The 24,742-nt window shown below is 44.0% G+C and overlaps 1 protein-coding gene and 1 pseudogene across 15 annotated transcripts; both read left to right on the top strand.

Moving 5' to 3' along the window:
* The first annotated feature begins 4,803 nt into the window (after positions 1-4,803).
* On the top strand, positions 4,804-24,730 carry LOC117086749 (cation channel sperm-associated protein 2). Of its 15 annotated transcripts, none has more exons than XM_033216345.1 (13): positions 4,804-4,938; positions 5,769-5,915; positions 6,365-6,538; positions 7,031-7,099; positions 13,607-13,779; positions 14,305-14,460; positions 15,059-15,183; positions 18,510-18,688; positions 18,899-18,998; positions 19,334-19,390; positions 21,742-21,959; positions 22,622-22,786; positions 24,559-24,721. In XM_033216345.1, exons 2-13 carry the CDS (start codon positions 5,771-5,773, stop codon positions 24,588-24,590), a joined length of 1,593 nt encoding a protein of 530 aa, XP_033072236.1. In that variant the 5' UTR covers positions 4,804-4,938; positions 5,769-5,770; the 3' UTR covers positions 24,591-24,721. The 15 variants fall into 15 exon arrangements, 14 of the variants coding, with proteins under 14 accessions (XP_033072236.1, XP_033072243.1, XP_033072203.1 ...); XM_033216352.1 differs by having other exon boundaries at positions 4,857-4,938; positions 5,766-5,915; XM_033216312.1 differs by having other exon boundaries at positions 4,866-5,049.
* Positions 16,636-16,784, top strand: LOC117086810 (annotated as a pseudogene).
* Positions 24,731-24,742: the final 12 nt, after the last annotated feature.

Here is a 24,742-nt window from a genome sequence, read left to right as displayed (position 1 = left end):
AGCTGGTACCATTCCTTCTGAAACTATTCCAATCAATAGAAAAAGAGGGAATCCTCCCTAACTCATTTTATGAGGCCAACATCATCCTGATACCAAAGCCTGGCAGAGACACAACAAAAAAAGAGAATTTTAGACCAATATCCCTGATGAACATCGATGCAAAAATTCTCAATAAAATACTGGCAAACCGATTCAGCAGCACATCAAAAAGCTTATCCACCATGATCAAGTGGGCTTCATCCCTGGGATGCAAGGCTGGTTCAACATTCGCAAATCAATAAACGTAATCCAGCATATAAACAGAACCAAAGACAAGAACCACATGATTATCTCAATAGATGCAGAAAAGGCTTTTGACAAAATTCAACAGCCCTTTATGCTAAAAACTCTCAATAAATTCGGTATTGATGGAACGTACCTCAAAATAATAAGAGCTATTTACGACAAACCCACAGCTAATATCATACTGAATGGGCAAAAACTGGAAAAATTCCCTTTGAAAACTGGCACAAGACAGGGATGCCCTCTCTCACCACTCCTATTCAACATAGTGTTGGAAGTTCTGGCTAGGGCAATCAGGCAAGAGAAAGAAATCAAGGGTATCCAGTTAGGAAAAGAAGAAGTCAAATTGTCCCTGTTTGCAGATGACATGATTGTATATTTAGAAAAACCCATCGTCTCAGCCCAAAATCTCCTTAAGCTGATAAGCAACTTCAGCAAAGTCTCAGGATACAAAATTAATGTGCAAAAATCACAAGCATTCTTATACACCAGTAACAGACAAGCAGAGAGCCAATCAGGAATGAACTTCCATTCACAATTGCTTCAAAGAGAATAAAATACCTAGGAATCCAGCTTACAAGGGATGTAAAGGACCTCTTCAAGGAGAACTACAAACCACTGCTCAGTGAAATCAAAGAGGACACAAACAAATGGAAGAACATACCATGCTCATGGATAGGAAGAATCAATATCGTGAAAATGGCCATACTGCCCAAGGTGATTTATAGATTCAATGCCATCCCCATCAAGCTACCAATGACTTTCTTCACAGAATTGGAAAAAACGGCTTTAAAGTTCATATGGAACCAAAAAGAGCCCGCATTGCCAAGACAATCCTAGGTCAAAAGACAAAGCTGGAGGCGTCACGCTACCTGACTTCAAACTATACTACAAGGCTACAGTAACCAAAACAGCATGGTACTGGTACCACAACAGAGAAATAGACCAGTGGAACAGAACAGAGTCCTCAGAAATAATACCACACATCTACAGCCATCTGATCTTTGACAAACCTGACAAAACAAGAAATGGGGAAAGGATTCCCTATTTAATAAATGGTGCTGGGAAAATTGGCTAGCCACAAGTAAAAGCTGAAACTGGATCCTTTCCTTACCCCTTATACGAAAATTAATTCAAGATGGATTAGAGACTTAAATGTTAGACCTAATACCATAAAAACCCTAGAAGAAAATCTAGGTAGTACCATTCAGGACATAGGCATGGGCAAGGACTTCATGTCTAAAACACCAAAAGCAACGGCAGCAAAAGCCAAAATTGACAAATGGGATCTCATTAAACTAAAGAGCTTTTGCACAGCAAAAGAAACTACCATCAGAGTGAACAGGCAACCTACAGAATGGGAGAAAATTTTTGCAACCTACTCATCTGACAAAGGGCTAATATCCAGAATCTACAAAGAACTCAAACAAATATACAAGAAAAAAACAAACAACCCCATCAAAAGTGGGGAAGGATATGAACAGACATTTCTCAAAAGAAGACATCCATACAGCCAACAGACACATGAAAAAATGCTCGTCATCACTCGCCATCAGAGAAATGCAAATCAAAACCACAATGAGATACCATCTCACACCAGTTAGAATGGCAATCATTAAGAAGTCAGGAAACAATAGATGTTGGAGAGGATGTGGAGAAATAGGAACACTTTTACACTGTTGGTGGGATTGTAAACTAGTTCAACCATTATGGAAAACAGTATGGCGATTCCTCAAGGATCTAGAACTAGATGTACCATATGACCCAGCCATCCCACTACTGGGTATATACTCAAAGGATTATAAATTACTCTACTACAAAGACACATGCACACGTATGTTTATTGCGGCACTATTCACAATAGCAAAGACTTGGAATCAACCCAAATGTCCATCTGTGACAGACTGGATTAAGAAAATGTGGCACATATACACCATGGAATACTATGCAGCCATCAAAAAGGATGAGTTTGCGTCCTTTGTAGGGACATGGATGCAGCTGGAAACCATCATTCTTAGCAAACTATCACAAGAGAGAAAACCAAACACCGCATGTTCTCACTCATAGGTGGGAACTGAACAATGAGATCACTTGGACTCGGAAGGGGAACATCACACACTGGGGCCTATCATGGGGAGGGGGGAGGAGGGAGGGATTGCATTGGGGAGTTATACATGATATAAATGTTATGCACATGTACCCTAGAACTTAAAGTATAATAAAAAAAAAAAAAAGAAAAAAAAAAAAAAAAAAAACCGTAGTGGAATGTGAAGAAATAAAGACATCAACAGGAGACTTCTTTAACTCCAATTGCTCATTCAAAAACTCATCTTCCTTGCTGACATCGTGGAGGATGACTTTTCTTTTACACCAATTAAAAGCAGACACCACAGCAGAGATCCACCCAATTCTTGGGATGGTCAGTGCCTGATGGGATATGTAGTTTTTAGGGTAGCACGTGCAACACCTTCAAGTAGGAAAGACCCCCTTCAATTCAAACAAAAAATTGGTTTTGGTTTTTGTTTTTTTGAGACAGAGTGTCACTCTTATTGCCCAGGCTGGAGTGCAATGGTATGATCTTGGCTCACTGCAGCCTCTGCCTCCTGGGTTCAAGCTATTCTCCTGCCTCAGCCTCCTGAGTAGCTGGGATTACAGGCATGTGCCACTATACCTGGCTAATTTTGTATTTTTAGTAAAGATGGGGTTTCTCCATGATGGTCAGGCTGATCTCAAACTCCCAACCTCAGATGATCCGCCCGCCTTGGCCTCCCAAAGTGCTGGGATTACAGGCTTGAGCCACCGCACCCGGCCAATTCCTTTTTTAAATTAATATTCTAGTGGCCCACTATTCTCCAACAATTCCTACTTTAAATTGTTGCATGACCCCTGTAGTAAAAAGCATCACTCAGACCTGACAAACTCAGTGACACCACCAGTTTTTACAAATGTAGTGACACCCCCTCAAAGCTAACAGCATGATTATATAATTGGGAAGAGTTGTTCCTAAGAGAGAACATGAGTTCCAGAGATGTATAAGAACTATCTATATATGTAATCTGTACTTCCAGTTAGCCCCAGAAATGCCCTGGACACAAAATCTATCCAAGCTGAACACAAAATTTGCCATCTCTAACACATCATTCTGATTCAGGTGGTCTTTACTACAGGACTTTTTCCGTGTAACCCTCAGCAAGTTGTTTGAGGCTAAGAAGTGAAGACCCGAGTCTGAAGCAAATAAAAGTTATATACAACATTTACTGACATTTCTGAACATGGATAGTTTTAAGCCAAGGGTCCCCAGGAGGGGAAAAATTAAGTACTGTAATTATATATATTGAATATATTGAGCTATCCCAAGGATAAAGGAATCACTGTTTACTATGATAATGATCTGGAGGTTTAAAAAAGAAAAAAAAACACACACACACAAAACAAAGAAAACCACTCAAGTTGACTGGGCCAGAAATCTTATTTGCTCTTCCTTCTCCTCAACATATTTTTATTTCGAGTTCTATCTAAGGAATTTACACCCTTGTTCATTTAAGTCACCATAAAGTGGAGTATTTAATCAATATTGGTTACTTTCTCATTGGAGTCCTGACATTTTAAAGAAATTCTAATTAAAACAGACAATATGGACAGATTCTGATGGAATTATTCTTGTTCACCTACTCTTTTCTTTTGGACAGAGGTGTCTGCCGGTACTGAGATGTAAGTGATCAGCTGAAGGGAGAAATTGTACACCATATGACAGACAAATTACCTGACTCAAGAAAGTAGTTATGACCATTCTGCAGCCACTCAGTGACCTTGGCTAGAAACCAATGGCTGTGCAGTGTGAGGTAAGAGGAAAGTAAATACCCTAGGGATCCAGGACTTGTGCATTTGGTGAAACGTCCGCTTCCACTACAAGGCTTTGGGATGTCTAGTCTGTAGACTGGAGGAACGTTAATACTGACTCACGCAGAAACGATATAGCTACATATTGAACTGGGGGAAGGGGTGGCTAAACCCTCTGCAAATAGGAAGTGCCGCAAGAGCACTAGGATGAGGATGAGGCCCTGCGTGAGCGCAGCCTTTGGGTTTTCCTTCTGCCGATCAGCACCTACTCCCCTGCTCTCGGCCAGGCGCCTCCAGCCCCCGGTAGTGAGAAATGTGCCCGCCGCAGCAGGGGCCCACAGGAATGAAGGGCGCCGGCGCTGCGTAGGCCCAACAGTTCCCCGCGCCCTCGCCCTCGGCCCAGCCCGGCCGTTCTTCCCCCGCCTCGGCAGAGTGGCCTCATCAGGTGGCGAAGAACTCCATGAGCATGAGGCCCGCAGAGCCCGTATCGGAGACGCGACTCTCGAAGTTGTCGTTCTAGCACGTCGGAGGCAGCGGCGAGGCAGGCCGCGGCGAGAAGCAGCGCCACGCCCGGGAACAGCGCAAGGCGGCGAAGGCGCATGGCGGCGAGGTGGGGTGGAGGCGGCCGGAAGGGTCGCAGCTCGGCTGGGACTGCGGAGGTCGTGCGCGCAACCACACACCGGCTGCCTGCGCTCGCGCGTCTGGTCCAGGCGGACCTGTAGCCGGAGGTCCCAACTCCCAAGCCCGGCTCGGGCCGCTGGGTGGCAGCCGCCGATTGGCTGCGCGGCGCCGGCGTCGGGCGGGTGGAACCAGCCGGTAACCGCTCAGTGGCCGGAGTGCGGGGCGGGGCCGAGGCGACGGGTGGCTGGGAGAGCGTGGCTGGGCCCGGTCCTGGGCAGGGGGCAGGGACTAGGGCCGGGTCCCGGGGTGAGCCGAAACCTGGGGTTCGGGCGGGGCGGGGAATGGGGCGCAGTGAGGCTGGGAGGCGGTCCAGAGCTCGTCCTGCGTAGGGGTCGCCGGGCCCAGGGGACGCCTGAGCTGGAGGCAGAAGCGTGAAGTGAAGACTGAGTGGGCGAAGAGAACCTGGGCTGAGGTGAGGCCCAGAAGGGAGAGAAGGAGAGAAGGAGCTAGCCCCCAAAGGAGTGTTGGGGTGGACACACCTGGACGGAACCCATTTTCAAAGTGTCAGGCTTTTGCATTTTGTCCAATTTATCTTCACCTGGTTTCTTTCGTGGGCAGGCCAAGCCCTCCCTGAACTCCACCTTACTGGATTCTCTCAGGCCCAGGTGGGGCCCAGATTCTTCTTTGTCCTGCCCCGGTCCCCTACCCTTGTGGCTGCTGCTTTTTTATTGAGGGGTTTTTGTTTGTTTTGTTTTGTTTTTAATTAGAAATGCCGTCACAAAGTGAAGATGCCTGGCCACTTGGTCGACTGCGCAATGTCTTTACCACTCTTAGCCCCTTTTGTTTCAAAAAACCCCGAGTCTTAGTACAGTGTTTGTTCTTCCCAGCTGCTCCTGGTTCCTAAATGTGGGTACATTAAGGAATCTTAAGGGCAAAGAGAGTGGGGAGGAGGGGACAGAAAACCTGTAATCTTTGGTGCAACTCCAAGAATGAAATGACACTTGATGCTTACATTTTCTTAGCAGACATGGCCACTTACCACCAAGAAGGGCAGATGCAGCTGCCCCGAGCTGATGCCATTCGTTCACGTCTCATCGATACTTTCTCTCTCATCGAGCATTTGCAAGGCTTGAGCCAAGCTGTGCCGCGGCACACTATCAGAGAGTTACTTGGTCAGCAGCCTATTTCTTCACTAATTTAAATTTAAGACTCCTATGCACATCCTCTACATTTAAGAGTGGAAAATTCTGGGGAGGTCGGCTTAGTTTCTGGTTTACCAAACTGGATAAATCAAGGGCTTGTAAATAAAACTGAGGAGATAGAATCCATGTCTTTCACTTTTAGGCCTAGGATAGCCACTAGCCATGGGTGATTTGGAAAAGTTTCTGTCAAAGACACTTAAGACTTTGTGAACCTGTTGCTTTTGTGGGCATGGACAGTGTTGATCATAAGCAGTACATTTTCTCTCACTCCAAACAGAATTCTTAGTTGCTGTGAGAAGAGAAGGACCAGCAGTAAGGCATTAGGGGGACCCATTATCTGACCAATATCCCTGCCCCCAACCCTACCTGCTCTATTTTCTTTGTATTTATCCACTATCCCTTTTTAATTTTTGTTGTAGATCCTTCCCGCCAGAAGAAACTTATATTGGGAGATCAACACCAGCTAGTGCGCTTCTCTATAAAGCCTCAACGTGTGGGACGGATTTCACATGCCCAGAGGCTGTTGAGCAGGCTTCATGTGCGCTACAGTCAGAGGCCACCTCTTTCTTTGTGGGCCGGATGGGTCCTTGAGTGTATCCTTTCACGTCACTCATTTTTGTCCTGGCTGTTGATGATCTGCCTAATGACTTATTTTTGCTCCCCAAACTCCATTTTCTCATTCTCACCGCTTATGTTATTACCCTTATTATTTCAGCTGCATAAATCAGAAAGAACTCCACTCTGGGCCGGGCGCGGTGGCTCAAGCCTGTAATCCCAGCACTTTGGGAGGCCGAGACGGGCAGATCACGAGGTCAGGAGATCGAGACCATTCTGGCTAATACGGTGAAACCCTGTCTCTACTTAAAAATACAAAAAACTAGCCGGGCGACGAGGCGGGCGCCTGTAGTCCCAGCTACTCGGGAGGCTGAGGCAGGAGAATGGCGTAAACCCGGGAGGCGGAGCTTGCAGTGAGCTGAGATCCGGCCACTGCACTCCAGTCTGGGTGGCAGAGCAAGACTCCGTCTCAAAAAAAAAAAAAAAAAAAAAAAGAACTCCACTCTGTACGTTTCCTTAAGAGACAACAGGTCCTCTCTTCAAAAACTTCATCATCTTCCTGATCTTTTTGAATACGATCGTATTGATGGTTGAAATAGGTGAGAACTGACATTGTGTGAAAGAAGAAGTGAGGCCAGGCGTGGTGGCTCATGCGTGTAATCCTAGCTAGCACTTTGGGAGGCCAAGGCAGGTGGATTGCCTGAGCTCAGGAGTTTGAGACCAGCCTGGGCAACATGGTGGAACCCCGTCTCTACTAAAAAATACAAAAAATTAGCCAGACGTGGTGGCACGCACTGGTAGTCCCAGCTACTTGGGAGGCTGAGGCAGGAGAATCGCTTGAACCCAGGAAGCAGAGGTTTCAGTGAGCCGAAATTGTGCCACTGCATTTCAGCCTGGGCGACAGAGTGCAACTCTATAAAAAAAAAAAAAAAAAAAAAAAAGGAAGTGGTTAGGAGTAATTTTTTTTTCTAATTGGTCGTTTTACATTTTTGAATGTCATTTGAATTGTGATAGGGACAATTATATTAAGCCTCCTGGAGTAGGATTTATTCAACTGCTAAAATCTAGAAATATTGGCTGGGCGTGATAGCTCATGCCTGTAATCCCAGCACTTTGGCAGGCTGAGGTGATTGGATCATTGAGGTCAGGAGTTCAAGACCAGCCTGGTCAACATACTGAAATCCCATCTCTACTAAAAATACAAAAAATTAGCTGGGCATGGTGGTGGTCACCTGTAATCCCAGCTACTCAGTAGGCTAAGGCAGGAGAACGCTTTATCCTGGGAGGCGGAGGTTGCAGTGAGCTGAAATGCCACTACACCCCATGTCAAAAAAAAAAAAAAAAAGAAATGTTAGTATTTGGAGGGCTCTCAAGAGTATACTAGATACAGAATATCTACACACATAATACTAGGTGTAATATGTAGCAATGTAGCAAATCCACACGGAACTGAACTTGGGAAGACCAGTTGTATTTCTGTTGTCAGTTTAGGCTGACATTTGTTTGAATTAACCTTTTCTGTTAAAGATATTGGTGCCTATCACTGAATGATCTAACATTTACATTTTTAAAAGTATATTTAGAAAGATTAAGTACAAATAAGAAAGCTTACAAAGTATGGAAAGGTAGGTAGCTACCATATTAGCTGAGCCAAAAAAATTACTTAAAAAGGAAATGATTCTGAAACCAATAATAAATTATATGAAACATATTCAAAATATAAGGATGTCTGCAAACTCAGTGAGCTCATTTGTTGATCTCAAGCTGCTCAGAAATTATAAAAGGACAGTAAAACTACTCCCTTATTTAATTCTCACTGTTGTGGGGAAGCCTCCCACTGTATTTTTTAGAGACAGAGTCTCATTTTGTTGCTTAGGTTGGAGTGCAGTGGTGTGATCATGGCTCGTTGCAACCTCGACCTCCAGAGCTCAGTTGATCCTACCCCCTCAGCCTCCTGAGTAGCTTGGACTACAGGTGCATGCCACTACATCAGGCTAATTATGTTGATTTTTTTTTTTTTTTTTTTTGTAGAGACAGGATCTCACTATGTTGCCCAGGCTGTCTTGAACTCCTGGCCTCAAAAGACCCTCATGCCTCAGTCTCCCAGAGTGCTCGGATTACAGGTGTGAACCACCGTGTCCAGCCTAGGAGGAATTTTTAAGAGAAGGGCAGGCCGAGCGTGGTGGCTCACGCCTGTAATCCCAGCACTTTGGGAGACCGAGGCGGGTGGATCAAGAGGTCAGGAGATCGAGACCATCCTGGCTAACATGGTGAAACCTTGTCTCTACTAAAAATATAAAAAATTAGCTGGGCGTGGTGGCGGGCGCCTGTAGTCCCAGCTACTCGGGAGGCTGAGGCAGGAGAATGGTGTGAACCGGGAAGGTGGAGCTTGCAGTGAGCCGAGATCGCACCACTGCACCCCAGTCTGGGAGACACAGCGAGACTCTGTCTCAAAAAAAAAAAAAGAGAGAAGGGCATAGTTATGAAGCTCTTGGCTGTTTATGTCACACAGATATTTCCTCAACAGAAATGTCCAGTGCCTGTAGCCAGTTCAGAACTCTGCCTCTAGGTCCAACTCCCCTACAAGCTTATCTCTGGGGCCCAGGCATGGTGGTTCATGCCTGTAATCCCAGCACTTTGGGAGGCTGAGGCAGGAGGATCGCTTGAGCTCAGGAGTTTGAGACCAGCGTGGCTAATGTGGAGAAACCTCATCTCTACAAAAAATACAAAAATTAGCTAGGCATGGTGACACATGCCTGTAGTCCCAGCTACACAACAGGCTGATGTGGGAGGATCGCTTGAGCCTGGGAGGCGGATGTTGCAGTGAGCCATCGTGCAACTGAACTCCAGCCTAGGTGACAAAGTGACACCCTGTCTCAAAAAAATAAGATAGTCCTTTAGTGTAGTGAGGTCAAAGATATTTAAATATACAACAATAATTGATGTCACTGACCCAGTACAGTATACTATGTACTTTGAGGTGTTTTATTTCCTCCTCGTAATATTGAAGATTTTGAACTAAGTTACTTATAATTCCCTTTTATTGTATGATTGCTGCCATGTATTTGCCTTGTGTTAGGATTATAGTCCTAAGCCATAGAATGAAGTAAATAATAGTAAATATACAGGATTCCCTAGATCAGTGGTCCCCAGCCTTTTTGGCATCAGGGACTGGTTTCTTGGAAGACAGTTTTTCCATGGATGGGGTAGGAGGGGTGATTTCAGGATGAAGCTGTTCCCCCTCGGATCATCAGGCATTAGATTCTCCTAAGGGTCACGCACATGCAGTTCACAATAGGGCTCGCACTCCTATGAGAATCTAATGCCGTAGCTGATCTGACAGGAGATGGAGCTCAGGCGGTAATGCTCACTCACCCACTACTCACTTCCTGCTGCATGGTCAAGTTCCTAACAGACCATGGACTGGTACCAGTCCGTAGCCTGGGGCTTGGGACCCCTGCCCTAGATCTAATAGATAAATCAAAATAGAATAGCACTAACCATTCTATTTGTTAAAACAGTTAACTGAATATGCAACATGATCACTGTGCCAGAGGATAAGTAGATTGCCAGACTGGAAATTACCTGTCAAGCTCATGGAAATTTTATCTTATTAAGCTTATTCTTGTGGTAGAGAGGGAGGAGGGATTTTGCAAAGGGAAATGATTTGTGATGAACAGATTTCTTTGAACAGACTAATTCATGTGATAAACATTAAGACTTTTTTTAGGCTTAAACTTTTTTTTCCAGATCACAAAGTGATCTAAACCGTTAGGGCTTTAACAAATCTACTTCCACAACTGGATATTGGTAATTGTTTTGCACTTTAAACATCAATTGGCTTATTTTTTAAATCTCATATTTTGTTTCTAAATAATGAGAAACAAGAAAAGTTTTGACTCATTTGCAAGCCTTTGTCAGAAAATAACACATCGCAAGTGTAGACAATCCTTGCTTAAAATTAAAAACTGAGTATATTGGGTGGCTGAGGTGGGAGGATCACTTGAGCCCAGGAGATTGAGGCTGCAGTGAGCTATGATCTCACCAGTGCACTGCAGCCTCGGTGACAGAACAAGACCCTGTTTCAAAAATAAAATAAAATAAAACCTAAGTATAATATCATTACAATTTTTTCCCAAAGGTGGGCATGTTCCTGAAGATGACCATTTTTTACATTGACTTTTAAAGTCCTAGAGATGGCTTGATGTGCTGTATAAAGTTTTTGGTCAAATGAATGGAATTTGTAGAATCTGTTGAAGATCATCTTGAGATTAAATTTGCAGAGTTATCATTCTTAATGCTCTTCATGAAATTGTGTTTCTGGCTGGGTGTGTGGCTGACGTCCTGTAATCCCAGCAATTTAGGAGGCCTAGTCCTGCGGATCACTTGAGGTCAGGAGTTCAAGACCAATCTGGCCAACATAGTGAAACCCTGTCTCTACTGAAAATACAAGAATCAGTTGGTATTGTGATACGTACCTATGGTCCCAGTTTCTTAGGAGACTGAGGCAGGAGAAACTCTTGAACCCGGGAGGCGGAGTTTGTAGTGAGCTGAGATGGCAACTGGGCAACAGAGTGAGTGACCATCCATCTCAAAAAAAAAAAAAGAAACTATGTTTCAACATCAGTGTTTCTTGCTTCATGATGGGTATAGCTAGCCAAAACATTACTAAAAATATTAAAACTGTAAATGTCAAAATCTACGTATCAGTTTGTTGTTACAGTGTACTATTCTCCTCACCTATAATATTGGACTCCTTGAAACTAATGTGAATTTACCTGTTATTCTATGAGGTGACCTACTGTTGTTTTTCTAGAATAGGGAGTAGAAATAGATGACTGTTGATGGTGAACTCTACCCTGTAAAGCAGAATTATATCTTTAGCTGACTTGCTTGATCCAATGACTACTGTCTATCACCCTGAGAAGAATATTCAAGCATAGGTGTTCACTGCTACTTCACTACACTGGCTAAGATTCCTGGGTAGACTTCACTGGGCTCCTGGTCTCTATTTCCATTAAGACTCCTTTGCCTTGCTATAGCAGCCTGAAAAATTCCAAGAATTTTAGAAAGTTGTTTTTCATCTTCAGAGAGGACACATTACTTGATGTAGAGTGGAGGCAGTCACTTTTGCATATTCTGTGCTGCTGAGGCAATTTCTGCTATTCATTCCTCTGAACTTCTTGGGTTCGTTTAGCTTCTATGAAAGTATTCCTTTTTCCAGAGAGTAAAAGTGCTACTGCCTCTGTAATTTGGACTTCCCTACTTAAACTATTTTAAGGTACTTAAAACTATCTTCTGCTTCACAAGAGCCTTATTTTACTTCATTTCTTTCTTTGGGTTCCTGTTTTGCAAGGGCAAAAACTGAATAAGAATGATAGCATTCTATTTTCCAGCCACAAATGTGGTCCTCACGTCTTTCTAATTACATAATTCTATACTCCTGAGAGCTAGAATTTATTAAGTGAAAAAGTTTTGTATTTTATTGAATCTAAGCTGTCATCAGTGGAGAAATTCACTATTTACCACTAAGAAATAAAAGTCATGCCCAATTAAACTGGGACACATCGCTGATTGTAAAATGCATCCTTGCTTTGGGAGACCGAGGCGGGCAGATCACGAGGTCCAGAGATGGAGACCATCCTGGCCAACATGGTGAAACCCATCTCTACCAAAAATACAGATTTTAGCTGGGCATGGTGGCACAGGCCTTTAGTCCCAGCTACTCGGGAGGCTGAGGCAGGAGAATCCCTTGAACTGGGAGGTGGAGGTTGCGGTGAGCTGAGATTGCGCCACTGCACTCCAGCCTCGCAACAGAGCGAGACACCATCTCAAAAAAAAAAAAAAGCATCCTAATTTCATATATGTTAAAATGTGAAAAATTGTCCATCTTAGAGAAACGTAGGAGAAAGGAAAATTTATGGAAGAAACACAGAGCCTAAATAAGCATAGGAGTGCTGGGTGCAGTGGTTCATGCCTATAACCCCAGCACTTTTAGAGACCAAGGTGGGAGGATCGCTGGAGCCCAGGAGTTTGAGGCCAACCTGGGCAGCATAGGGAGACCCCATCTCTACAAGTAATGTAAATAAAAAATTAGCTAGGCGTGGTAACATGTGCCTGTGGTCCCAGTTACCCAGAGGCTCTTGAGCCCGGGAGATCGAGGCTTCAGCGAACCGTGATTATGCCACTGCACTCCTCCAGCCTGGGTGACAGAGTGAGACTCTGTCTCAAAACAAGCATAGGAATAAGTATAACATAACTCCATTGGTTTTTAGAAGGGGCGAACCTCTGTAAAATTCTAGGGATGATTGAAGTATGACTCTGTTCTTTTTGTCTGGATCCAGTTCAGCATCACGATGACTTTAAAGCCAGAGCACCACAATCTTGATTTCTATTTAGCTTTTAAGCCTATTTTAATCTCAGTTTGTTTTTTTTTTCTAGAGCATGGCATACATCCATTAATTATATAAACGAGATGAAGGAGGTTGAAAGAGAAAGCAATGAATTAAGGAATAGCAATTAGTAAATAATAGGGTTCTAGAGAGGAAGTATGCATTCAATTTGCTCTGCAGAACAAAACCAATTTTAGACAGGGAAGAAAGGAAAAGTTTTAAAAGGAAGCTAACAGAACCAGGTGATTTATTGTTATAATTGGATATACCCCAATGATTCTGGCTTGTTTCTACATTCATTATAAAGTACTTCAGATCTCATGGCCCTGTATTTTCATTCTGTTCTCAAGACCCATTGTTTTCGTGTGAACTTTGGGACTGAGATAACAGTGCAGTAGGTGGGGGTGGAGGGTTGGAGGTAGGGGTAATTAAAGAGAGTATTCTCTTAGTGGCTGCGTGACCCCCACAGTGGATAGGAAGTGACTTGTAGCTGGGCAGACATGACTATATCAACAGATTAGTTGTGGCTATGTTTTATGGTCAATTCTGTCCTTCCCTGTATTTCACAGGTTGAAGCAACAATGTTAAGAAGAGAAACTCAAAGAAAAATGGAACAGTAGTGGGCAAAACTGTGATTTATTAAGTGTGATCATTCTCCATCATTCGGTTTCCAGCTTCCTTAACTTTTATTCCTCCTTTTCTCTATCCTCACAGAATTGCTGGAATCCACAAATACCAAACTATGGCCATTGAAGCTGACTTTGGAGGTGGCAGCTTGGTTTATCTTGCTTATTTTCATCCTGGAGATCCTTCTTAAGTGGCTATCCAACTTTTCCCTTTTCTGGAAGAGTGGCTGGAATGTCTTTGACTTTGTTGTTACCATGTTGGTAAGGATAGAGATCCTGAGGGTTCCTTTAGTGGGATGAAGAATGTGCCTAGGTGAATCGAAAGGACAAGAAAAGTTAACATGATAATAGGAAGAAACAAAAATTGACTTAACTTCCTTCTTTTGATTTTTTTTCCTAAAACTAAACATCAGTCATTGCAGGAGTTGTTGGTATTAGGAGCAAGGTAGACCACAACATCAATGCCAACAAGAACATCTGCCTGTTACTGAGCACTTACTAAGTGCCAGGCACTATTTTAAGTGTTTTCCTTACATTACCTCATTTATGCTCCACGATAACCCAATTAAATAACCATGAATTTTATCCGTCTTTTTATATCTGAACAAGTTGAAGTACAGTGTTTAAGCAACTTAATATAGAAAGGTTGAATAGGAAACAATTCTCAGAGAATGCTGTTCAAGGGATAATGCCCAGGGAACAATGAAGAGGGTGAGATGAAGAAGGTGCAACTGTGCCTGCGTGCCTTGGGGTGTATTTTACTCATAATCTGTGTGTTTTCCACAGTCCCTGCTTCCCGAGGTTGTGGTATTGGTCGGGGTAACAGGCCAATCGGTGTGGCTTCAGCTTCTGAGGATCTGCCGGGTGCTGAGGTCTCTCAAACTCCTTGCACAATTCCGTCAAATTCGAGTTATTATTTTGGTCCTGGTCAGGGCCCTCAAGGTGATTTGACTGTTGCAAGCTAAAGCAGGGGGCAAGATAGATAAATATGAGGACTTAACACAGAATATAGAACAAATCGGCCAGGCACGGTGGCTCACGCCTGTAATCCCAGCATTTTGGGAGGCCGAGGGGGACAGATCATGAGGTCAGGAGTTCAAGACCAGCCTGACCAAAGTAGTGAAACCTGGTCTCTACTAAAAATACACACACAAAAAAAAGCCAGGTGTGGTGCTGTGTGCCTGTAATCCCAGCTACTCAGGAGGCTGAGGCAGAAGAATAGCTTGAACCCAGGAGGCGGAGGTTGCAGTGAGCCAAGATTGTGCCACTGCACTTCAGCCTAGGCGACAGAGTGAGACTCCGTCTAAAAATATATATATATGTATGAAACAAATCTTGGTGGGTCAAAGAAGGCAATGAAACGTCCTGTGATATGTTATTGGATGAGAAGGGGCTGGGGACAGGTGCCATGGTTCAGAGATGACTGGGTTCAGGAGTACAAGGGAGGGTTTGGTGCGGGATTGCCAGGTGGGCTTGACTAGGCTGTTGGTGGAAATCAGCCTAGTCTGGCCCACATTTGACTTGAGGTTATGGCCTCTAGAGCATGACCTTCCTCTTGATGTTGCTGCTCATCTTCTTCTACATTTTTGCTGTGACTGGTGTCTACTTCTTCTCAGACTACACCCGTTCACCTCGTCAGGACCTGGTGTACCATGTGTTCTTCTCGTAAGCAGAGCTGGGGGACAGCTGGGTGAGGGGAGAGAATTTGGCTAAGAGACCGGAAAGCTTGTCCAAAGTATAGTAATATAAAAAGTACAGTCTATTCGAAGAAACAAATAGAACACAATAGGGAGAGGGAAAGAGAAAGCAGAAGAATAGTGAGTGGTTTTAGCTCTGATCTTGAGAGTAGGGCAGCGTTTATTCTGGGTTTTGCAAATTCAAACCACACTGTCATCAGGCATCTTTTTTTTTTTTTTTTTGAGACGGAATCTCGCTCTGTCGCCCAGGCTGGAGTGCAGTGGCCGGATCTCAGCTCACTGCAAGCTCTGCCTCCCGGGTTTACGCCATTCTCCTGCCTCAGCCTCCCGAGTAGCTGGGACTACAGGCGCCCGCCACCTCGCCGGCTAGCTTTTTGTATTTTTTAGTAGAGACGGGGTTTCACTGTGTTAGCCAGGATGGTCTTGATCTTCTGACCTCATGATCCGCCCGTCTCGGCCTCCCAAAGTGCTGGGATTACAGGCTTGAGCCACCGCGCCCGGCCAATCAGGCATCTTTAAATAGCAGTACACTCCAGTGGTTAAGCTTGGTTTCTGTGACTCAGTTACCTCTTTTGAAAAATGGGGGCCAGGCGCGGTGGCTCACCCCTGAAATCCCAGGACTTTTGGAGGCTGAGGCAGGTGGATCATGAGGTCAAGAGATTGAGACCATCCTAGCCAACATGGTGAAACTCTGTGTCTACTAAAAACACAAAAATTAGCCAGGTGTTGTGGTGGGTGCCTGTAGTCCCAGCTACTCTGGAGGCTGAGGCAAGAGAATTGCTTGAATCTGGGAGGTAGAGATTGCAGTGAGCCGAGATTGTGCCACTGCGCTCCAGCCTGGCAACAGAGCTAGACTCCATCTCAAAAAAAAAAAAAAAAGATAAAAAGATAAAAAGAAAAATGGGAATAGGCTGGGCACGGTGGTTTATGCCTGTAATCCCAGCACTTTGAGAAGCCAAGGTGGGTGGATCACCCAAGGTCAGGAGTTCGAGACCAGCCTGACCAACATGGTGAAACCCTGTCTCTACTAAAAATACAAAAATTAGCCAGGTGTAGTAATGGGCACCTGTAATCCCAGCTACTCGAGAGGCTGACACGGGAGAATCGCTTGAACCCCAGAGGCGGAGGTTGCAGTGAGCTGAGATTGAGCCACTGCACTCCAGCCTGAGCAACAAAGAGTGAAACTGTCTCCATCTCAAAAAAAAAAAAAAAAAAAAGGAATAATAGCAGTGCTACTGCATAAGAGTGTGGGGGATAAATGTGATAATGCATTTAGGCACTTAGCACAGTATGTAATATATTGTAAGTGATCAATGAATGTTACTCTGATTCTCAAATATGATCACTGGTTTTATCCTAGTCTCTAAATATTACACGTGCATGTGCCAATTCCTGATCTCTGTCTAGAAAGCACTAATCAGTGCTCACTTGGGCAGCACATGTACTAAAATTGGAATGATATAGAGAATATTAGGAATGATATAGAGAATATTAGGAATGATATAGAGAATATTAGCATGGCCCTTCTGCAAGGATGACACACAAATTTATGAAGTGTTACATAGTTTTTTAAATATTAAAAAAGAAACATCACTGTTTTCTAGAAGGAAATCAACTTGAATTTCGAGTAGATAATCCCATTTATGAATTAGAATTTAATCTTGTCTGCGCTTCTCAGGACTCCGTTAAACTCTTAACAGATAGTTTTGTAAGAGTATTGAGTTAGGGAAGTCCTAGAATTTATCCTATACAAGCTCTGATGTTTTCAATAAATTGTATATGGAGGACTAAAAAGAAGGGTAGGAAAATTTAGATACCTTCCCAGAAACTTTTTACTTTTTTAGTGATTTTAAAATATCACTCATTTTATAATCTGTATATATTTATTATTTAGGATCACATATGTTTATGTAGCATACCCATTTACCTGCATATCATTTCATACCAGCAAACTAATAGGAATAATTTTGTGAATGATCTTCTATTTTGCTAAATTTGCTAATTTTGCTAAATTTTGCTAAATTTGCGAGTGATCTTCTATTAAGTGGAGTCCATAGAGCAGTGGAGAATAAAATTAGAAAAAACGGCCAGGCATGGTGGCTCACACCTGTAATCCCAGCACTTTGGGAGGCCGCGGCAGGCGGATCACTTGAGGTCAGGAGTTCAAGACCAGCCTGGCCAACGTGGTGAAACCCTGTCTACTAAAATTATGAAAATTAGCTGGGCATGGTGGCGCATGCCTGTAATCCCGACTACTCGGGAGGCTGAGGTGAGAGAATCACTTGAGCCTGGAGGGCAGAGGTTGAAGTGAGCTGAGATCACGCCACTCTAGCCTGGATGATAGACCTGAGACTCTGTCTCAAAAAAAAAAAAAAAGAACTAGTTGGTGATTCACTCATCTTTTAAAAATTCAGTTAATGCCTATTTATTGAGTATTTATTATACCCCAGGACTAATGGGATAGTGAGAGGTAGTCATAGATTATTCATGATAAAGGAGAATTTAGGCTGGGTGCAATGGCTTACACCTGTAATCCTATACTTTGGGAGGCTGAGACTGGCGGATCACCTTAGGTCGGGGTTCGCGACCAGCCTGGCCAACATGGCAAAACCCCATCTCTACTAAAAATACACAAATTAGCCGGGCATGGTGGTGCATGCCTGTAATCCCAGCTACTTGGGAGGCTGAGAAAGGAGAATCTCTTGAACCCAGGAGGTGGAGGTTGTGGTGACCCTGGATTGCACCACTGCACTCCAGCCTGGGCAATAGAGTGAGACTCCGTGTAAAAAAAAAAAAAAAAAAAAGACAACTTTAAACTGAAGAATGATTAGCTAAAAACTGAATATGGTAGAAAAGGAGCCAAAATCAGAACAAACTACAAAGAAATGCTTTACGTTTCTTTTTCTTTTTCTTTTTTTTTTTGAGACGGAGTCTCGCTCTGTCTGTCACCCAGGCTGGAGTGCAGTGGCCGGATCTCAGCTCACTGCAAGCTCCGCCTCCCGGGTTTACGCCATTCTCCTGCCTCAGCCTCCCAAGTAGCTGGGACTACAAGCGCCCGCCACCTCGCTCGGCTAGTTTTTTTGTATTTTTTTAGTAGAGATGGGGTTTCACCATGTTAGCCAGGATGGTCTCGATCTCCTGACCTCGTGATCAGCCTGTCTCGGCCTCCCAAAGTGCTAGGATTATAGGCTTGAGCCACCGCGCCTGGCCTATGTTTCTTTAAAAGTAAGAATGGTACCATTTTTGAAAGGTTTAGGCCTCTGTTTCTGTCTATTCACATGCCTTTTTCTTTAGGGACCTCCCAAATTCCCTGGTAACAGTGTTCATTCTCTTCACCTTGGATCATTGGTATGCACTGCTTCAGGACGTCTGGAAGGTGCGTGAAGTCAGTCGCATCTTCAGCAGCATCTATTTCATCCTTTGGTTGTTGCTTGGCTCCATTATCTTTCGGAGTATCATAGTAGCCATGATGGGTAAGCATAGAGGAGGTGAAACTTGTTTGGGTAGGGTGGGAAGAAATTAGTCTGAAAGCAGGGATTGGTGGCTTATGGGTATAAAGAACCTAGTGTAGCAGGAAGGCTTGGGTTCTGGATGGGATATTTCACCTGGATTCCCCCCACCCAATTCCTCTTCCCAGGTCTAGTCATTACCATCTCCCAACTCCTAATGGCCCTTTGGGGCAGTTACTAACTTTCAGAATATCAGGAAAGAGATGAATGAGGAGATGGCACGTCAGGAGGTTCAGCTCAAAGCTGACATGTTCAAGCGGCAGATCATCCAGAGGTCTGCTTCTCCCTTTTCAACCCCAACTTTCCTTCTCAAGGGTTTCCTGAGCTCATTTTTTGTTTCTGCTCCTTGACCCCATTTTTCCCTTTGTGACAGAAGATTTGCCCCCAAGGATAAGAATTCTCTAGCTCTAGAACATTGCCTGATTCTTCATCCACTGTGGGGAGTCCTCCATTTTTTTTCACCCCTTGACTACAATTTGTTCTCCCCAGTTAGTTTTCTTCACTTTCTGACATGAACTCTTCTTTTCTTACCACACTTTTGCTTGAACATAACTGTCTTTGCTCATTTTTTTTTTTAATTTGCTTTGCAGGAGAAAAAACGTGTCGCAGGAGAAAAAACGTGTCACAGGAGGCACTGAGGTCAAGCCATAGCAAAATAGATGACAGGTTAGGAGTATGTATGTGAACTGGAATAGAGACACATGAAGGAGGAGAAGGTGGAAAACTAAAGATGAAGATTGGCTTTGAGAGAGAATTCATTCATTTAATAACTGCATATGTCCATGTCCTTACTCCCTGGAACCTGTGAATGTGACCTTATTTGGAAAAAAAAAAAAGATCCTAAGTTAAGGATCTTGAGATGAGATCATGCTAGATTATCCAGGTAGGTCCTAAATCCATTCGCAAGGGTACTTATAAGAGATGAAAGAGGAGAAGACACAGAGAATAGGAGAAGGCTATGTGAAGATGGAGATAGAGGTTGGGGCTAAAGCCGCCACAAGCCAAGGGAGGCTGAGGAATGCCAGGCAGCTGCCAGAAGGTAGAAGAGGCAAGGAACTTCTCCCCTAAAGTCTCCAGAGGGTGTATGGCCCTGCCAACACCTTCATTTCAGACTCTGGCCTCTAGAATTGTGAGGGAATATATTTCTGTCATTTTAAGATACCAAGTTTATAGTAGTTTGTTATGGCTGCCACAGGACACTAATACAGATACCTTCAATGAAACAGATATGATTCTAGACCCCAAGTGTTTAGCAAAAATGAACCCATTCACTCATTAACAAATAATTACTGGCTAGATGTGGTGGCTTATACTTGTAATCCCAACACTTGGAGAGGCCAAGGCAAGATGATTGCTTGAAGTTCAAGCCAGAAGTTCAAGGCTGCATTGAGACATGATTGCACCACTCTACTCCAGCCTGGGCAACAGAGCAAGATCCTGTCTCAAAAATTTAGCAGGGTGGGTGCGGTGGCTCATGCCTGTAATACCAGCATTTTGGAAAACTGAAGTGGGCAGATCACTTGAGCTCAGGAGTGTAAGACTAACCTAGGCAATATGACAAAATTCCGCCTCTACAAACAAAAATTAGCTGGATGTGGTGGTGTGCTCCTGTGGTCCCAGCTACTTAGGAGGCTGAGGTAGGAGGATCACTTGAGCCTGGGAGGCTGAGGCTGTGGTGAGCCGTGATTGTGCCACTGCTCTGCAGCCTGGGTGACAGAGCAAGACCCTGTCTCAAAAAAACAAACAAAAAACAATAAAGAACAAATAAGTATTGAATACTTAGTAGGTGCTTGGGATGTATCAATGAACAAAATAGACAATAATGCCTGCTTCATGAAACTTACATATTAGTAGTGAAGAGATAATAAGCAGTGAACATATTAAGTAAATTAATCTGTTAAAATATGATAAGCATTATGGGAAAATTAAAAGTAGAACAGGTTAAGGGAGATTGGGAGTAGAAGGTGGGATTGCAGATGTGTTGTAGTTTTGTTTTTTTGTTTTTTTTGAGACAGAGTCTTGCTCTGTTACCAGGCTGGAGTGCAGTGGCGCGATATCGGCTCACTGCAACCTCTGCCTCTGGGTTCAGGTGATTCTCCTGCCTCAGCCTCCCAAGTTGAGACTACAGGTGCCTGCCACCACATCCGGCTAATTTTTTTTTTTTTCCCGTAGAGACGAGGTTTCACCATATTGCCCAGGCTGGTCTCAAACTCCTGAGCTCAGGCACTCCATCTGCCTCAGCCTCCCAAAGTGTTAGGATTACAGGCATGAGCCACCGTGCCCAGCCACAGATGGGTTGTAGTTTTAAACAAGGTAGTCAGGGTGACCTAATTGAAAAGGTAATGTGAGCAAAGACTTGAAGGAGGTAAGGGGATCACCATGTGGATATCTATAAGAAGAGTGTTAATAGGCAGATGAAACAGCTAGTGCAAAGGTCCTAAGCTGGAAGCATGCTTGTTTTGTTTGAGAAACAGCAAGGAGGCCATTGTGAATGGAGTAGAGTGCGCAGCGGGAAGAGTGCTAGGAAATGAAGTCAGAGAGATAATGGTGACATGATCCTGTAGGGTTATGGGTGCCATTGTAGGGACTTTGAAATGGAAAGCAGAACAGAGGAGTGATATGAGGTGACTTACATTTAAGAAGGATTACTTGCTGTGTTGGTAGAAGAACAAGGGAAGGAGCAGAGAGATCAGTTGGGAGGCTATGCTGCTGCCCAGGCAAGAAATGATGACAGCTTAGGCCAGAGTGGTAGCAGTGAGTTAGTGAGAAAAGATTTATTTCGAAGGTATAGAGTCAGCAGGACTTCTTGATGGACTGGATATGGTAAGGAAGAGAAGAGTTAAGGATGACACATGAATGATTGAGTTTGGAAGTGCCTGAGTTGAGAGTTTGGGAGTTGTTTGGCTCTCATTGTCTTATGCCCCAGCTTTAGGGGGTGGCCAGGGCCAGAACCAGAATAATGAGTGGACTAGTCATGTCTTGTAAATATTTGTGAAGTCATGATTTTCTCCTTTCAGTTCAAGAGTTGCTGGTCAACAAAGGGAAAGTTTGGACTTATCAGAAGTGTCTGAAGTAGAGTCTAAGTATGGTGCCACTGAAGAGGATTTAATAACATCTGCATCAAAAACAGAAGAGACCTTGTCAAAAAAGAGAGAGTACCAGTCTTCCTCTTCTGTCTCCTCCACATCCTCTTCCTATTCTTCCTCTTCTGAATCCAGATTTTCTGAATCTATTGGTGAGCCAAAGAACTATAATAATGAGTGTTTTCCATTTGAATTCACACTACTCTATAAGACATCTTACTCTTGACAGGAGCTCTCCTACTGTATCTCCTTTCCAATTTTCTGGTCTTTTTTTTTTTTTTTGAGACGGAGTCTTGCTCTGCCACCTAGGCTGGAGTGCAGTGGCCGGATCTCAGCTCACTGCAAGCTCCGCCTCCCGGGTTTACGCCATTCTCCTGCCTCAGCCTCCCGAGTAGCTGGGACTACAGGCACCCGCCTCGTCGCCCGGCTAGTTTTTTGTATTTTTAAGTAGAGACAGGGTTTTACCGTATTAGCCAGGATGGTCTCGATCTCCTGACCTAGTGATCCACCTGTCTCAGCCTCCCAAAGTGCTGGGATTACAGGCTTGAGCCACCGCGCCCGGCCCAATTTTCTGGTCTTAATGACTTTCTTTTTGCTTCTAATTTCCCCTGTCCTCCTTCTTCACTTTGGGTAAGTGTGGCTGTGGCCCTCTTTGCTCACTGTAAAAAGTGATTTCTTGCTGATGCACCCTTTCCCTCCTTGCTTCCTGTTACCTCTTCCCACCCCACCTTTCCACCCACACCATAGGATTTACCAGCTCTTACCCAACTTTTACAAATCTAGCCATGCTTTTCTGAAGCATTCCTCTCGACAGGTCATTTGGACTGGGAGACTCTTGTGCATGAAAATCTGCCCGGGCTAATGGAAATGGATCAGGATGACTGTGTTTGGCCCAGAGACTCACTCTTCCGATATTTTGAGTTGCTAGAAAAGCTTCAGTATAATCTAGAGGAGCGTAAGAAGTTACAAGAGTTTGCAGGTATGGAGTTAAGATAGTCATGGGGACCATGGGAATATATACATATAGCGTTTATAACCGTGGAGGAGGAGGGTGTCCACTATTCTGGCATCTCAGCTTCTCAATTTCTGCCTACACCTAAAATAGGCAAATTCTTGGTTTGGTTTGTCACATTCTGGGCATGTGTCCCACTTTTCCCTAACTGAGAGAGAATCTAGAAACTCTGCTTCTGTAGCACGGAACGCCCAAATCCTATGAGGTATGAGAGCTTATTTCCCAAGAAGAGAAAGTCTAATCCCAGTTGTTGGGAATTAGGACAAGGTAGGCTCCTGCTTGATTTGGGCAGCCCACCAGTTTCTGTACATTTATTGTCCCTGAAGATTGCATTTCAGACTTGAACAGCAGGGCCTAAGGCTCAATCTGGAGAGCTATGGGGGATTAGACAATGAACAGGAGGCCCACAAGTGCTCATTGTCCTAACTCCCTAAAGAAGTTTATGAATTCTAAACTTCTGTTTGTATCTGCCCCTTCGAGTGTCAGCCTCTATAAAGATAAATATGTGATTTAAATAGTAGAGTTTGATGTAAACTGAGCACTATCTATTCAAAGTTATTTTTCCTAAATTTCATTACTTCATGACTAATTTGGATTCAAACAGTTTCCCTCTAAAAGCAAAAAAAAAAAGGCTGGGCATGGTGGCTCACGCCTGTAATCCCAGCACTTTGGGAGGCTGAGGCGGGCGGATCACGAGATCAGGAGATCAGGATCATCCTGGCCAACATGGTGAGACCCTGTCTCTACTAAAATACAATAAATCAGCTGGGCATCGTGGCGCATGCCTGTAGTCCCAGCTACTCCAGAGGCTGAGGCAGGAGAATTGCTTGAACCTGGAAGGCAGAGGTTGCACTGAGCGGAGATCACGCCACTGAACTCCAGCCTGGCAACAGAACGACACTCCGTCTCAAAACAAAGCTAAAACAGAAGAGTTAGGGGCGGATTTTTATAATTTAATATGTGTTATCTGGGTTTTCCCCCTCATACCTAGTTGAAATCAACTCAGTGTGAAAATAAGAAATTAGAGAGGAGGACTGTGTGTTTGTGTGTGGTGGGCACAGGTGGGCAACGAGGAATTTATAACATTGGAACACGGAATTTAGGGCAAGATGTGAAAGACAGGCTTTGCTTACTTCAAAATGTTGCCTAAATTTAATCCTGTTCCTGCTAGTCATTCTTAGCCCTGCCTTCCCACTTATTCTCTAGGGAGGACAGGGTGAAAAGGAGGAAAATGCAGCAAGGTGGTTTCTTTAATCCTGATAAACTTGTCTATGGCAAAGAGTACACAGAATCATAAGACTTAATTTAGGCCGGGCGCGGTGGCTCAAGCCTGTAATCCCAGCACTTTGGGAGGCCGAGACGGGCGGATCACGAGGTCAGGAGATCGAGACCATCCTGGCTAACACGGTGAAACCCCGTCTCTACTAAAATATACAAAAAATTAGCCGGGCGAGATGGCGGGCGCCTGTAGTCCCAGCTACTCGGGAGGCTGAGGCGAGAGAATGGCGTAAACCCGGGAGGCGGAGCTTGCAGTGAGCTGAGATCCGGCCACTGCACTCCAGCCTGGGCGACAGAGCGAGACTCCATCTCAAAAAAAAAAAAAAAAAAAAAAAGACTTAATTTAAAGATTAGTAAAGACTTATGGGAACCTAGAACCCAGAAAAGCAAGGTCTTCACCAAACATTTATATATGTAGAATATTCTTAGTTCTCCAGCCTGACAGTCTGTTTCCTTTGCAGTGCAGGCACTGATGAACTTGGAAGACAAGTAAAGCAATGGATGGCTTCAATATCCTTGGGCCCAGCAAAAGATAATGAAGGGAATTGTTGAAAATAGAGAATTGAAAATATAAATGTCTCTTCAGATAGAACAATGTCTGTTCATTAAAATTAAAAAGTATAAGTGTCTAGGTCAGGCGTGGTG

This window comes from Trachypithecus francoisi, unplaced genomic scaffold (assembly GCF_009764315.1).
Source record: "Trachypithecus francoisi isolate TF-2019V2 unplaced genomic scaffold, Tfra_2.0 Contig00594, whole genome shotgun sequence".
Lineage (NCBI taxonomy): Eukaryota > Metazoa > Chordata > Mammalia > Primates > Cercopithecidae > Trachypithecus > Trachypithecus francoisi.
Note: the sequence above shows the minus strand (reverse complement) of the source record. Positions and strands in the feature narration are given on the sequence as shown.

Excerpts from the sequence above, each read along its gene's own strand:
- LOC117086749 (XM_033216289.1), top strand. The coding sequence starts at position 5,738 with ATGACACTTGATGCTTACATTTTCTTAGCAGACATGGCCACTTACCAC. Across the intron at positions 5,916-6,364 it reads CACTATCAGAGAGTTACTTG|ATCCTTCCCGCCAGAAGAAA; the intron begins GTCAGCAGCCTA and ends TTTTTGTTGTAG. Across the intron at positions 22,787-24,558 it reads GAAGTTACAAGAGTTTGCAG|TGCAGGCACTGATGAACTTG; the intron begins GTATGGAGTTAA and ends TTTCCTTTGCAG.